Consider the following 13,789-nt stretch of genomic DNA (forward strand, 5'->3'; position numbering starts at 1 on the left):
GCTTATTCCAATGTCCTTGTAGATGAGAACTAAACGAATGCAGACAAGACAATTAATTGGCAAATTCCAACTCAGGGAACAGCTATTGAGATGGGTCTAGATTTGGGTCTGACACTTTACTTCCTTGGTGCCATTTGAAAATTAAAAAACAATATAGTAAAGTCACATGATAGTCCCCATGTATGATATCAGACATAAATATTATCCCCATTCATAAATAAGTTTGTTTTTATTTTTCAAATAGAGGACTGAGGAGGAAAATCAATGTGGAAAACCTGAGGTTCACCTTCCATAACAAAGAAAGAGCCATCTTCAGTCAATGAGAGGGAACGAGCGTAAAACAGCCAGTGCCCCTGGCTGTCCTTGCTTTTGTTGATGTGTTGTTTTGCATCTCTTAATGCATTTATCTAACTTTCCTGTTGTAAAAAATATGGTTTAAATGTTTTAACTGATGAAAATTACAGCTTTACTCTTAAACAAAACCTAATGAAGGTTGACTGCCACTACTATGAATTTTCCATATGCTAATAACAGGCGATAAACTATACTTATCTTCTTTTATTAGACAGAAACTTCCTTTGAAATAAAAGGTCAATTAGTCAAAAACAGCTTTATTATATATATATGTATATTACATAAGCATATAATGTGTAGATTATATTTATTCTTATGTCTTAAATGAGTTGTGCTAACATCCAAATAGCAAAGATTAAATATTTTTGATCTTTGTTTTTAAGAAGCCATGCCCCAGGGAGAGCTTTTGATCACAAGTCAGACCACAACCCACAGCGCTTCGCTGAGACAGAGATCCGAGTGCTCCTTCACACACCAGCCAGCTCATGGAGCATAGGTTCCCACAGGCCGCAGACGACCCCACGGGGCAATGAAAACTGAAACAGGATGACATATTTTCTGTTCTTAATGCCCACTGCTATTACTGCTAGTAACTCAATGGAGGAGAAACAAGCTGAAGGTGTGATGAGCAAGAAACATAGACAAGATTTCTTTCCTATCATTCATTAGGTCAAAGGAAAGAACATAGTTAAGGTGGTTTTTAATAACCTAGTTTTAAAAAGAATTTCCAGAATAATCATTTAACTTTCTAAAACTGGATAGATGTTCCATCTGGTCTTTGTGTAGGGGAAGCTCAACTAGAAAACAAGCATTTGCCAGAAACACCGGAGAAGGACTGGAATCTGACTTCACTGTGACTCTAATTTTCAATACACGCTTTGGACAATAGCCACAAGGTTTCAGACACCAGACCAAGTGAGGTGGGGGGAGGGGAGAGAGAGGAGTGGTCTGATGTGTTGTCTTTTGAAATACCCAGATGATGACAAAACATTTAATTCTTTTCACCACTTGGTATACTGAGTGAAATAGTTGTTTTACCTTATTCATAACCTAAAACAATCACGCCCTGTAATATTTCTCTTCGCTAAAAAGGAGCCTGGTCAAGTGAACACTGCACGCTAATAAGTGGATGGTGTGACAATGGCCACCGTCCCGGAACAGTACTGCACGCGTGTGTGCTACTGCAGGCCTGGGGATCAGACCACCTGGGCTCCTCTACTGGCTCCATCTTATACGGCATGGTTTGGGCAGGTGACCCAACCTGTCCAGGCCTCAGTTTTTGCATCTGTGATGTCAGGGTTGCTATGTGGATTAAAAAAGATAATCTGAATAAAGTATAACTATCTAGTAAGAATGTAATGCATGACAGCTGTGCTTATTATTGTTATTCTAATTAATATATTATTCTCCATGTTTGTAACCAATGCCCAAGTTCAGATAAAACAGCTCTGCTGTATCTCAACAGTGGTTTAGTGGTTCAGGTAAAGATCTATACTCTCTCAGCTCTCAGGATTAACTCGTTCCTGAAAGACAGACAATGAGGCAGCCCTCTAGGCAGCTATTCACCTTTTACTAAAATACAATGTTTTACCAATTTTATTCCCCTTATCTTTTCATTTTGAAGCCTTTGAAACATTAAGTTTATTATTCAGCTAATCCAGGTTTATTGTAGAAAAAAATTAAAGATATACAAATAGAAAACATTCTTCCATAATCTTATTGCCCAATGATAACAATGACCTTTTGATATTTTTTTATGTACACACAAATATACACATAAACATATAGCCTCTATTTTAAAATAATTGTTATCAGATCTCTGATATCATGAATTGCTCCATACTATTTTGTGAATGGAGATATTGTAACTTAAAAACCACAAATAAACAATAAAAACAAAATGAATCACCTTTTTATTGCACTTCATGCCATTTCCAGTTTTATGATTCAAAGGATTGAGGTGTCCTACATTCTTGCATAATCTTCTCATTCATTTTTTTTTGGAATACCTTCTTCAGAAAGGTAGTATTTTTGTCACCAGCAATGCATGAGAAAATTCATAACACTGGGTATTTTCGTGATATAAATTTTTACTAATCTGAGAAATGAATTATGTTCCCTTATATTTATTTACTTGATCGCTAAATGAGGTTGAGTATATTTCATATGTTTCTTGGCCACTGGGTTTCTTCTTTTGTGATGTGCCTTTCCATGTCCTTTAGTTTGATAGTTTAATTAAAATGTTCTTTTAAACAGTAACTCTGTCTATCACAGTGGTTTTCAAAGTGCAGTCTGGGGACCCATGAAAGATTTTCAAAGAATTTGAGAGGTTCAATTGGTTTTCAGAGAAACATTAAGCAAATCGATGATTTGCTTTTGCTACTCTCCTTCTCCCACTAGTGTGTATAGACTCTTCCAAAGGCTTTGTGACATGTGATAGTGCCACAGGCTGAATACAGAAGCAGTATTTATTATTTTTAAAATGAATCAATAAATACATATTTACATTTTCCTCAGTTCTAATTTTGAATGTGATAACTATTGGCAGATGCAACATTTAAACAAAAGCTCTTTGGCATCCTCAATAACTTTTCAGAGTGTTAATGGAGTCCTGAGACCACAAACTTTTAGAACTGTTGATCTATCACACAGGACAAAATGCTGTTACAGGGTGGCCTTTGTTTTAGAATTATATTTATGAAGCATGATGTTGATTTTGGACATTTGGAGGTTTTACATTTCTATATAGAAAACTTACTAACGTTTCCCTTGTTTTCTAATTTTGTTGATATACTTTAATAGTAGGGTATTAACAGTAGGATTAAAACCTTATGAATCCTTTGGATCAGCGGTTGCCAACTGGTGGTCCACGGATCACTGGTGGTCCGTGAGGTCTGAAAGGTTGGTGACCGCTGCTTTGGATAACAGATCAAACAGCATTTCCTCAGGGAATCCTTTAATTATATTCTCAGCCTAGTTTAGGTTTCATGGTTATATGCTCTCAGATGTCCAGTACTCCACTGACATAATACTTCTCAAAATAGTAATAATTATTTGTATACTTATACTTCACTAGAGGCCTGGTGCACGAAATTTGTGCACGGGGGTGGGAGGGGTCCCTCAGCCCAGCCTGCACCCTCTTCCAATCCGGTATCCCTCTTGCAATCTGGAACTGCTGGCTCCTAACCGCTCGCCTGCCTGCCTGATGCCCCTAACTGCTCTCCCCTCCTGGACTGATCGCCCTAACTGCCTAACTGCTCCCCCCTGCTGGCCTGATCCCCCTAACTGTCCTACCCTGCTGGCCTGATTGCCCTAACTGCCTATATGCACTCCCCTCCTGGCCTGATTTCCCTAACTGCCTATCTGTGCTCCTCTCCTGGCCTGATCCCCTCCTGGCCTGCTCTCCCTTCCTCTCCACACCCTTCGGACCCCCGGCACAGTCGTGCTGAGAGCTCTCCGCCACTGTCCTGATTGGTCGTTATGTGACGGCGTCCCGACAAATTTGCATATTCCTCTATTATTAGTATAGATAGTTCAACACTGGGCATTCCATGTGCACTGGGACTGATCTGTTCATCACCAAACCCAATACCTAGAAGGGCACCTTGCCCCAGCCAAAGTTCAACAAATATTTGAATGAATGCATGTAAGAACATATTTGTCGTGGCAAACAAATTAACTTGCATATTTATATTCTCTTGTGCAATACCATACTGTGTTTTTTTATATTATTAACACCACTGCATTCTCTTCCCCAAATAGTTTGAGCAACTGCTATGATGAAGGCACCTTTTAGATGTTGTAGGTACAGTGATGAACCTGATGCATTTTAGCCAGTGACACACACATTAAATAAACTGTAACTTACTTATTAATTCCAATAGCAGTCATGGGCTACGACAGAGATGTTCTCCGAGCACATAAAGTGGAACCTCATGTTGTCTGGGGCCAGGAAATACTTCCTAAAAGTCATGTTATTTTAGCTGCTCTCTGTCATTAGAGTTGATGTTTTAAACAGGGATGAGCTTTATTTATTTTTATATTTTAAAGTTAAAATTAAAAAAAAAAATTTTTATTGATTTCAGAGAGGAAGGGAGAGAGAGAGAAACATCAATGATGAGAGAAAATCATTGACCAGCTAGATTAGGTTGCACGCCCCCCTACTGGGGATCGAGCCCACAACTCCAGGCATGTGCCCTTGTCCGGAATCAGTGACCTCCTGGTTCATGTGTCCACGCCCAACCACTGAGCCACACCAGTGAGGCTTGAAGATGCTTTTTATTTTTAACCATAAAACCCTTTGGGAGTATATCTTTGTCCACATCTCTACTTCCTTAGAATAGATTCCTACAGATGGAATTTCTCTGACAAATGATATGAAAAATTTAAAGGTTCCTGATTCTAACTGATTTCTGGGAAGGCTGTATCAGTTTACAATCCTGCCAGCAATGTGTGAGAGTGCCTGCCTCACCGTCCATGTACTTGGAGGAGTATCAGTGCTTTTTTAACCTTCACCAGTTTGATAGTTAAAATATTATCTACTTGATATACTGTGAATGTTCTAAACAGGGATGAATTTTAAACATAACAAACTATATTTTGCAAGAACTCTGAGGGAGGAAGAACTATGCACCTTCTGAGGGACTGAAAGCCAGAAATAAAGGACAGACGGATGCTCTTAAGATGAGGCTCTGGGGCCAGAGTAAAGTGAGTCTCATGAGTATTATTAAGTATTTTGGCTTCTGTCCTGGAGTACTGGGCACCCTTCATATGGATTTACTATTTTGTATATTTGTGCTGAACTCTTAGTGTAGAAAAAAATATTAATTTTATATGTTTTGTTAATTATTTCAGCCCAGAACCAAATCCTTTGTGCCTAGCCTAGAGCGGGCAGTATTACTTTTGTGTCTCTAAATAAAAATTCATTTAACTTGCTGGCCTTTGATAAAGATTTCAAAAGAATAAAAATAAAAAAAGTTATTGTAAAACACCAACCAAACAGCCCAAAAACATGTCTAAGAACAGGAGAAAACAAGTTCATCGTTTTTTCAAAGCACATGCAGTATTCATTTGGCATCAGCAGGTGGCGCAAGGCGTCTCATTACCGCCTGGGCTCTCAGGAGCAGAGATGCAGTTACTTAAGTCTCTGCTGAGTCAGGGAGGAATAATGTCAGCTCCCAAACATGCTATTTATATTCGAGCATCATGTGACCTGGCTCAAATGTCTCATCCCAGGCTTACTTCTTCCACTCACACAATACCATTTTCTCATTACTGAACTTGTTTTACACTGGACACAATTTAATAGGACTTATAACATCTAAAGTTTTCTTTCAAAAGTGTTTTTATAGTCTCCCTACCTTCTCTATCAACATACAGTGCTCTCTGCAAATTTCCAGGAAAACAGTATTTTTATTTCTCACTGGACAGAGGCCAAAGCTTCCTAACACACAGTGTACACAGAGAAATGGTAACTAACTGTCCTCTGTCTCAGAAGAATTTCAATATTCTTTCCGGATACTCATACAACACACTCAGAGGGAACTCTCATTTTTGCTTACATATGAAATAGAAGACTTATTAGACCTCCAGAGATTTTTAACACAAAAACAAAACAAGCCCGGCCGGCGTGGCTCAAGTGATTGAGAATCAACCTATGAAACAGGAGGTCACGGTTCGATTCCTGGGCAGGGCACCTGCCCAGGTTGTGGGCTTGATCCCCAGTTTGGGGGTGTGCAGCAGGCAACAGATCAATGATTCTCTCTCATCATTGATGTTTCTATCTCTCTCTCCCTCTCCCTTCCTCTCGGAAATCAATAAAAATATTAAAAACAAAGTAAAAAGCCGCAATTCCTAAGCTAGCCTTAGAAATCAGGATTATCATCTAGTTTCCTGGTTCTCTCCTTCACTTCAGTTATTCCTGGTCCCTGAAGCCAGGGGAGGTGCCTGCTGAGCAGGCCTACCTACCTCCACTCCGCCTTGTTGTGCAGGAATGAGTTACACTGGTCGGGAAGGTTAGTGTCATTTGACATGGATTCCAGAATTGAAATTATTTGCTTGAAAGACGGCCGTTTCTGAAGAAGAGAAAATAAATAACCACTTGTTAGAAATTCAGATAGATCTTCAAGAGAAAATCTATAAGCATAGTAAGAAGCTCAACTTATCATGACAAAATAAAATAGGATGTAAAGCCCCGATTTAGTTAGTTTACACCGCCAGACCACTCAGGTTTAGGGAACTATATATTCCTTATTTTCAACAAATTATTCATAAGGATAGACTCATGCCTTTTTTCTATCTGTGGCCTACATTTGGAATAATTTCAGTTTTTCTTCTGGTAAGGAAAGTACTAATTCTCTCTTTGGGGTATGATCAAGGACTCCTAAAAGGCAAAAGTTAAGTCCTTTAAAACTCTGTGATAAAGCATGCAGGTAAACGTTAATGGTAGAGTCTAGGTGATAGGTATACCAGTATTCGCTGTAAAATTCTTTCAACTTTTCCGGATGTTTGAAAATGTGTATAATAAATTTTTTGGGGGAAAATCTGCTTATAAATTTATCAGAACTAACAAAATTTCCTAAACCACTTGCTCAGAAAATTTCCCCAATTTAAAAGCCATCATAACTTCATTGTTCTCAATATTCATTCCACATTGTAACTAACTTTGGTGCTGGAAAACGCTAGGATACTGTTTAGCAGAAATTGAAAAGGAAGTGGTTATGTGTACTTCTTTAGCTTGCAGTAACTACAGTAGTCTATCTTTTTAGACTGGAGCCAATGTTGAGAGAAAAGGTTAAACCAAAAATGGAGAAAGATAATAAAAGTATGATGCATATTCTCTCTTCATCATGCCTCATAATTATAGCATTTCTGAATAAATTACAGTTGCAGCAATTAAAACATGCATTTTAATTTAGGAGCACAAAAACAAGAAGGAACAATGTTGAGGTGCTTGCTCTCAGGACTTGAGTGCTTCCTACATTAAGAAAGGCAATTTTCCCATTTCTCAGGAATATAAAATGGAGATATTTATTCTGAGGTGTTTTTTTTTTTTTCCTGAGTTCTTTTAAGAGAGAGAGAGAGTGTGTGTGTGATTAAGAGAGGGCAAAAGTAGCAAAATGTCACTAATATATATCAAGCCTTCTAATAACCAAAAAAGAAAAATGCTGTAAATAGGAAATTTGAAAAATATTGTCTTCTTTTAACTTTGTTCCCATTTTAATTTCTACCACTATGTGTAAGGCTGCAAAATTTTAATTATTTGTATAGGAACAAATTATATAATAAATATAAAATTTTCATTTTGCATTAAAGAGGCAGAAGAAATAATGAAGTTTTAAATAATATATTCCTACATAATCATTCTTACAATAAGGTGAAATTCTTTTGTAACTGGATGACAAGTACCCCTAGGAAAAAAATCTTAATTTTATCAATAGAATACGCTCTCAGAAAGAAATTATCAAAGTGAACATTTAACAAAGCAACACCAATGCAGATTTTTGTGGTAATGATAGTTTATGAATATTCTGACTGCAGAAGACAAGATTTGGGCTAAGGTCTTATGTAAGTTCCTCTGAAGGAACTTAATTTCCTTTCAGGAATTATGCAGGCGCTCCCTACTTAAAAATCACAACGAGGCCCTTTATTAAGCATCTGCACACAGCGTTTCTTTAGTTATCTTCATTTCATAGATAAGGAAAATCAGTCTCAGACAAGTATCAACTGCCCAGCATCACACAGGAAGCAGGCCACAGAGCCAGGGACCACGCACGTAACCCTTCAGAATGCTTTATCACATGAGGGTAAAATAGTACTTCCTTTCAGATTCAGGGCTTTAACTGTTATCTTTTTTCTTATTTAGAAATGTCACTTTAGAACTTGAACCAATACCTACCTTCACTTCCTTCTTTTCTTCAATGCAATATTTTGAGGCCCAGGGGTGAGCCACTGGAATGACGGGACATTAACCTAAAACCAGCTTGCTCTTGTACACATTTCCTCCTCCTCATTGCAAAAGAACACATTTTTATAGCTGAATATTTTTATCTATGTGTTAATATTCTAAAACTCAAGGACTGGAAAAAATATTTTAACCAATTGTTATATGTGCACAGGTCTGGCACCAACTTCTGGTTGAAATGCTATGTACTTCCAGCCAGAGAACTAAAACAAGCCTGGGTTGGCTACTTCAGTCAACCACAAATTGGGCATCTATTACTCAACTTATGTTAAGGTGCTATAGAGAAACACATATTAAAACTAGCTCTATTCCCTTATATATCCTGCAATCAATTTAGGAAGAAAAGATATTTTTAAAAATACAACAGTACAAGGTAAGGCACTAGCCCAGGTTGTGGGTTAGGAAAAGAAACACTAATTATAGTCCAGAGTAAACAGAGTGACCAGGGAAGCTTGACGATGAAGTGATGAGGGGAGAAAAGGAAAGAAGGGGGAGCATGTTTGGGAATGAAGGTGGGAGGCGTGTCTGGAGGAGCTCAGCAATGGAGCTGGGAAGGTGGGCTGCGGCTGGGTGTATAATCGGATCAAGAACAGGCGCCATGTATTAGTTTTATCAAAATAAAATGTCATGAATTTAGGAAATAAAAACCAATCCAACTTTCTTTTTATACTTCACATGGCTAGAACACAAGATTCCTTTGGTCCTAAGGAAGTTCAGCTTAGCACATGTTAAAGACATGCCAACTTCATGGCACCAACATGGGGCCTAATGTTCTGTGCTGATGGGTGTTTATACTACCATTTCATTAATGCGCCATAAATGTACATTCTCAGAATTTTAATTAAGGTAGTACAGAGTTTCTGATTAAGAAATTCGCAACCTGCTTTGCATACTGAAATATAATTACAATTATAGGGATCTAGTTGCTCTAATCTAATTCAATGCAAATAATTTCAGGTGAAATTTCTATTTAAATGTCAGAGAGGAAAATACTAACGGAATTACTGTATATGCCACAATGGATATATGACTGTTAGGAAGAGTGTGAAAAGGGCAGTATGATACTATTTGAACAGTACAAAATAACTGTTCTACAGCAAGCTTGCAAGTAGCCACTTACAGTTTCTACTGGATTAGTTACAAAGTGCAGGCCTTTATCTTAATGCTTAACAATCCCCATATTCTGGAAAATCTCACTCTAAAAGAAGAGGGCTGAAACAGGAATAGGGCTGACCACTCAAAACCTATGTAACTTGGTCATGGAATACTAATAAAGACAACAGCTATCCTAAACAGAAATACCAGCACAGTTTACACATTTCAAAGGACTCTACTTGTTGAAAGACAAAGGCAGTTTGATGAACAGGAGTAAAAGCAAAGGTGGAGGCTGTTGGTAATGAGAGGAAAGGCAAATGCTCAAGGGGGCGGGGGGGGGGGGCGGGGAGAACCGCAGCAAACCCTCCTAAGACAAAGCGCGCAGCCAGCAGCAGGGGCAGGCAGCTGGAAGGGGCACTGCTGCACTGCTGGCTACGAGGGCGGCCCTACCTGATGCTCAGCTGTTCTCACCGGGTGGTGCGGAACACAGTGCTGGGAAACGGTACCTGTGATTCATCGGGAATTCTGAGTTATACTCACACAGTTCCCATTCTCACCAATTATTTACGAGTTATTCCCACTAGAGAAACATGTACTATATGTTATCATTCATTCCTCTTGAGGTCCAGACTGGAACTGGGTTTAAATTAAGGAAGAAATTTCATCCTTAAGTTTTTATTTTTAGATCTCTATTTAAAAGGTCAGGTTGCAATAGATATATTTCCGTGAAAAACTGGACAAATTGAAACGATAAAATTTTAGTTCCTTTCTTGAGTATAACTCTTTTACTATAGGCAATGTTTAATCTGTGAGACTCTTTATTTTTAACTTATTATGGAAAATTCCAAACATACACAATGATAGAATAATATAATGAGCCTCCATATACCTATCACTCAGCTTCAAAAATTATAGCTAATCTTATTTCATTTATACCATCAACCATTTCCTTTCAATTTATTTTGAAGCAAATCCAGGACTAGCCTATCATTTTATCTATAAATATTTCCGTATGTATGTGAGAGTCTTTTAAAATGATCTTTGTAGGGAAAGGAAATGGGCCATTCATGCTTAAATGTGATAACCACATGAAAGCCGAAGTTTGGAATTTCTCCAACTCCATTGTGATTGTCTAAAAAACATCACTGGAACTGGACAGGAAGTAGGTATCAAGGTTCTCTCCAAGGGCCACTTCTGGTCTTTGGTTACAAGGGCAACAGAGCATGGTGGTTAAGAGCAGGACTCCTGTCAGACTGCCTGGGTTCATGTCCAGCCCCACCACGTATTAGCAGTGTGGCCTTGAGCTCATTCCTCTACCTCAGTGTGCCTTGATTCTTCATCTATAAAATGAGGATAATGAAGGTACCTATTTCATAGAGCTATTGTGAGGAATGAGTTCATACACATAAAGTATTTGGAACAGTGCCTGACATATAATAAGCACTGTGTGCTAGCCATCTTTAAAACATGAAGGTGCAATAGTTACCATTAAAGATGAAAAAGAAAGGAACAAATTTCTCTTTATTGAGTCAAGAATGTCAGAGTGCTGTAAAAAAGACCAATTTTATTGAGTTTCTAGGGGTCAAGATAAGCAGATGTGAACAAAAAGCCTTCACAGTCAATCTGGGGAACAGCAGCCCAGCTTTGCTTTGTGATAGATTTTATTACCCCCCACCCCCAAATTCAAAGCCAAACAAGTGAAATTCCAGAGTTCTGAACAGCGACAAAAAAACACATACATACCTTGGCATCAGCTTCCCAACACTGATGTAACAGTTCAGCAAAACTTCTGGGGCAACTGCTTGGAATGGTTAATCTCTACCATAGAGAGTAAAAGCAAAATAAAACGTAAGGATTTGCTCATTAAGGAAAGCAAATACTAATTGAAGGGTCATAAAAGAATTAAGAGCATGAACAAGGCACTGCATTTAAATCTTCCATTGATTAATATAGGACAGGTGAGAGTTTATGTTTAGAGTCATAATATCTAATCTCTGAAGACACTTGTACTTTTCCGCAAAAATAATCACAGTGGATGGAGAATCAGGTTCAGCACAACAAATGCTTTAAACAAAAAAATCAAGTCTAAAAGAAACTACAGAAGGAGAGGGGCAAGTCTGAACTTAAATACAAAATCTAAAACCACAAATCTATTACTGCCCTTTTATAGGCAACTGTGCAATATGCAAACAGGCCGGGCAACTCGGAAACCAGTTCGGTTTTGGCAGTAGATGGGCAACTGTGAAAACATCTTCACTACAGACAACCACAGAGACAGTTTTAATGAAGTGTACACTCTGCCATTGGTAAATAGGACGTTCTGAAGGCATGGTTCGTTATGGCTTCGTTTCAGTCAAACGCATAAACGGTAAGGACCTGGTACAACAAAGATGACAGTGTGAGGATCAGTGCTGTCCTAACCTTCCACAGCCGTGGTTCTCACAGAACATACAATGCTCCTGGAGGCTGTTTAGAAGTCCCTGAGAGCATTTCTGTTTGTTTTAAAAACTGGTGGGTTGCCCCTGAAGCAGGTCAAGAATGCAAGCCATCCTTCAATATGCAGGGAAGTCCTACTTGATTAAGAACTAGCTTATATTCCATCAAACTTCAAATGCCCCATGTGCATTCATGTCAGTAAAACAAGCAAACAATGAGGTTTACAATTATCTGAGCCTAGAATCTAACACCGACTTACAAATAAACACAACGTATTTTTTTGAATAGCTTTTAAGTGCACTGAATGTTCTAAGAACGCAATTACCAAATGAAATAAGTCAAGGGCTGAGTGACTTTTGCATTAACTGAAAGTTTTGGAAAATGTCACAGACAACAGTGTTGCTCACACATGGTACTGGAGTCATTAACCCAACTCTATCTGCGTGTGTAGCTGTTGAAGTCTATTTATCCATAGGTGCCAGCCCCTAAAACTGCTCCATGACCTCACTGTGGTCATGCCTGAACATTCACACATTGCAAGTGCAATACACATTCCATTAATTTCTTCTTTATATTCCATTAGGGCATTATATTGCCTTAAAATCTAATGTGTGTAGGTAGGTTGTATTACCTCTAAATTTCACTTAATAGAAGTAGAGGTGGGCATTAACACATGGTTATAAAAAGCACGGGGGTGCTGGAGTTGAGAACTGCTGTACTAAGAAGTACTGGGAACATTTATTCCACAGTATTTTTTGACAAAGAAGTTTTGCAAATAAGAAACTTAAAACTGAACTGAGTTGGTTGGATTGGGGGGAGCCTATGTGTAAAAGTAGAAAAATTGTTGCCTTGGCAAGAAAACAGAAAATCTATATTTGGAATTACAGATAACCTTAAAATCAAAATAAAATAAAAAAATAAAATTAAAAACTCTCTCTGAGTTGGAGGCTATGCTAAACATCTTTTAACTTCAAGCCTAGTGATTTCATAGAATAGCATACAATGTACTGGTAATAAACTGTAATGTGAACTGGGACCTTTTGATGAAGGTCAAAAGAAAAATCAGGTGTTTACTTTTCTTAAAAATAAGATGGTTGGGGTGGCAACTAATAAAACAGACAGTAATTGCAATTATGCAACTGAATATGCCTCATGTGTGATGAAAAATAATTTTTCACAAAGGATAACATTTGCAATACAATTTTACCTCAACATTTTTTTTCTAAGAGCTGAAATGTGAACAGAATGAATATAGATATTGATCATTTCTATTGTCTTTTCTTACTGACAAACTTTTTAGATACCCTATCTGGGACATTGTACAAGGAGACATAATTATTTTAAATGATCTGACAAGGTCAGTTAAATCTAGACTCAGGCTTTTAAAAAATATATGTTTTTATTTATTTCAGAGAGGAAGCGAGATAGAAACATCGATGAGAGAGAATCATTGATGGGCTGCCTCCTGCACGACCCCTACTGGGGATTGAGCCTGCAACCTGGGCATGTACCCTGACTGGGAATCGAACCATGACCTTCTGGTTCATAGGTCAACACTCAACCACCAAGCCAAGCTGGCTGGGCCATATCTGTCACATTTAAGATATTTATTATTAATGCTGTCTTAATTTCATGCCTTCTATAAGGGTTCGTTGTTTGCTTTGTAAAGTTTAACAGTGCTTTATGTATCTGGTTTTAATAGGATTTAATATTAGAAAAAACTATTGTTTAAAGATTTTATTTCATTATTTAGGGTTTAGAAGCAAAGACCTTCAGATATAATTTTTAGACAGTACTATCTTCCTATAGATGCAAAGAGCAACCTTAAATGGTGAAACTAAATAAGGTCTACAGTCTTGTTAAGAGTAATGTTTCAATGTCCACTTCCAGGTTTTGATATACTATGCCTACGTGTCACCGGTGGGGGAAGTTGGGGGGAGA

The 13,789-nt window shown here is 37.9% G+C and overlaps 1 protein-coding gene across 3 annotated transcripts in view; it reads right to left on the bottom strand.

Annotated features, from left to right (window-relative positions):
• Positions 1-13,789, bottom strand: part of MAP3K20 (mitogen-activated protein kinase kinase kinase 20) — a 144,704-nt gene that overhangs the window by 52,340 nt on the left and 78,575 nt on the right. For all 3 annotated transcript variants that reach the window (XM_079782149.1, XM_079782150.1, XM_079782151.1), the window contains exons 9-10: positions 11,156-11,230; positions 6,322-6,428 (exon numbers count right to left, since the gene is read on the bottom strand). In XM_079782149.1, the coding sequence (XP_079638275.1) occupies positions 6,322-6,428; positions 11,156-11,230 (182 nt within the window). The remainder of the gene's footprint in view (positions 1-6,321; positions 6,429-11,155; positions 11,231-13,789) is intronic.

This window comes from Cnephaeus nilssonii, assembly GCF_951640355.1.
Source record: "Cnephaeus nilssonii genome assembly, chromosome: 10".
NCBI lineage: Eukaryota > Metazoa > Chordata > Mammalia > Chiroptera > Vespertilionidae > Cnephaeus > Cnephaeus nilssonii.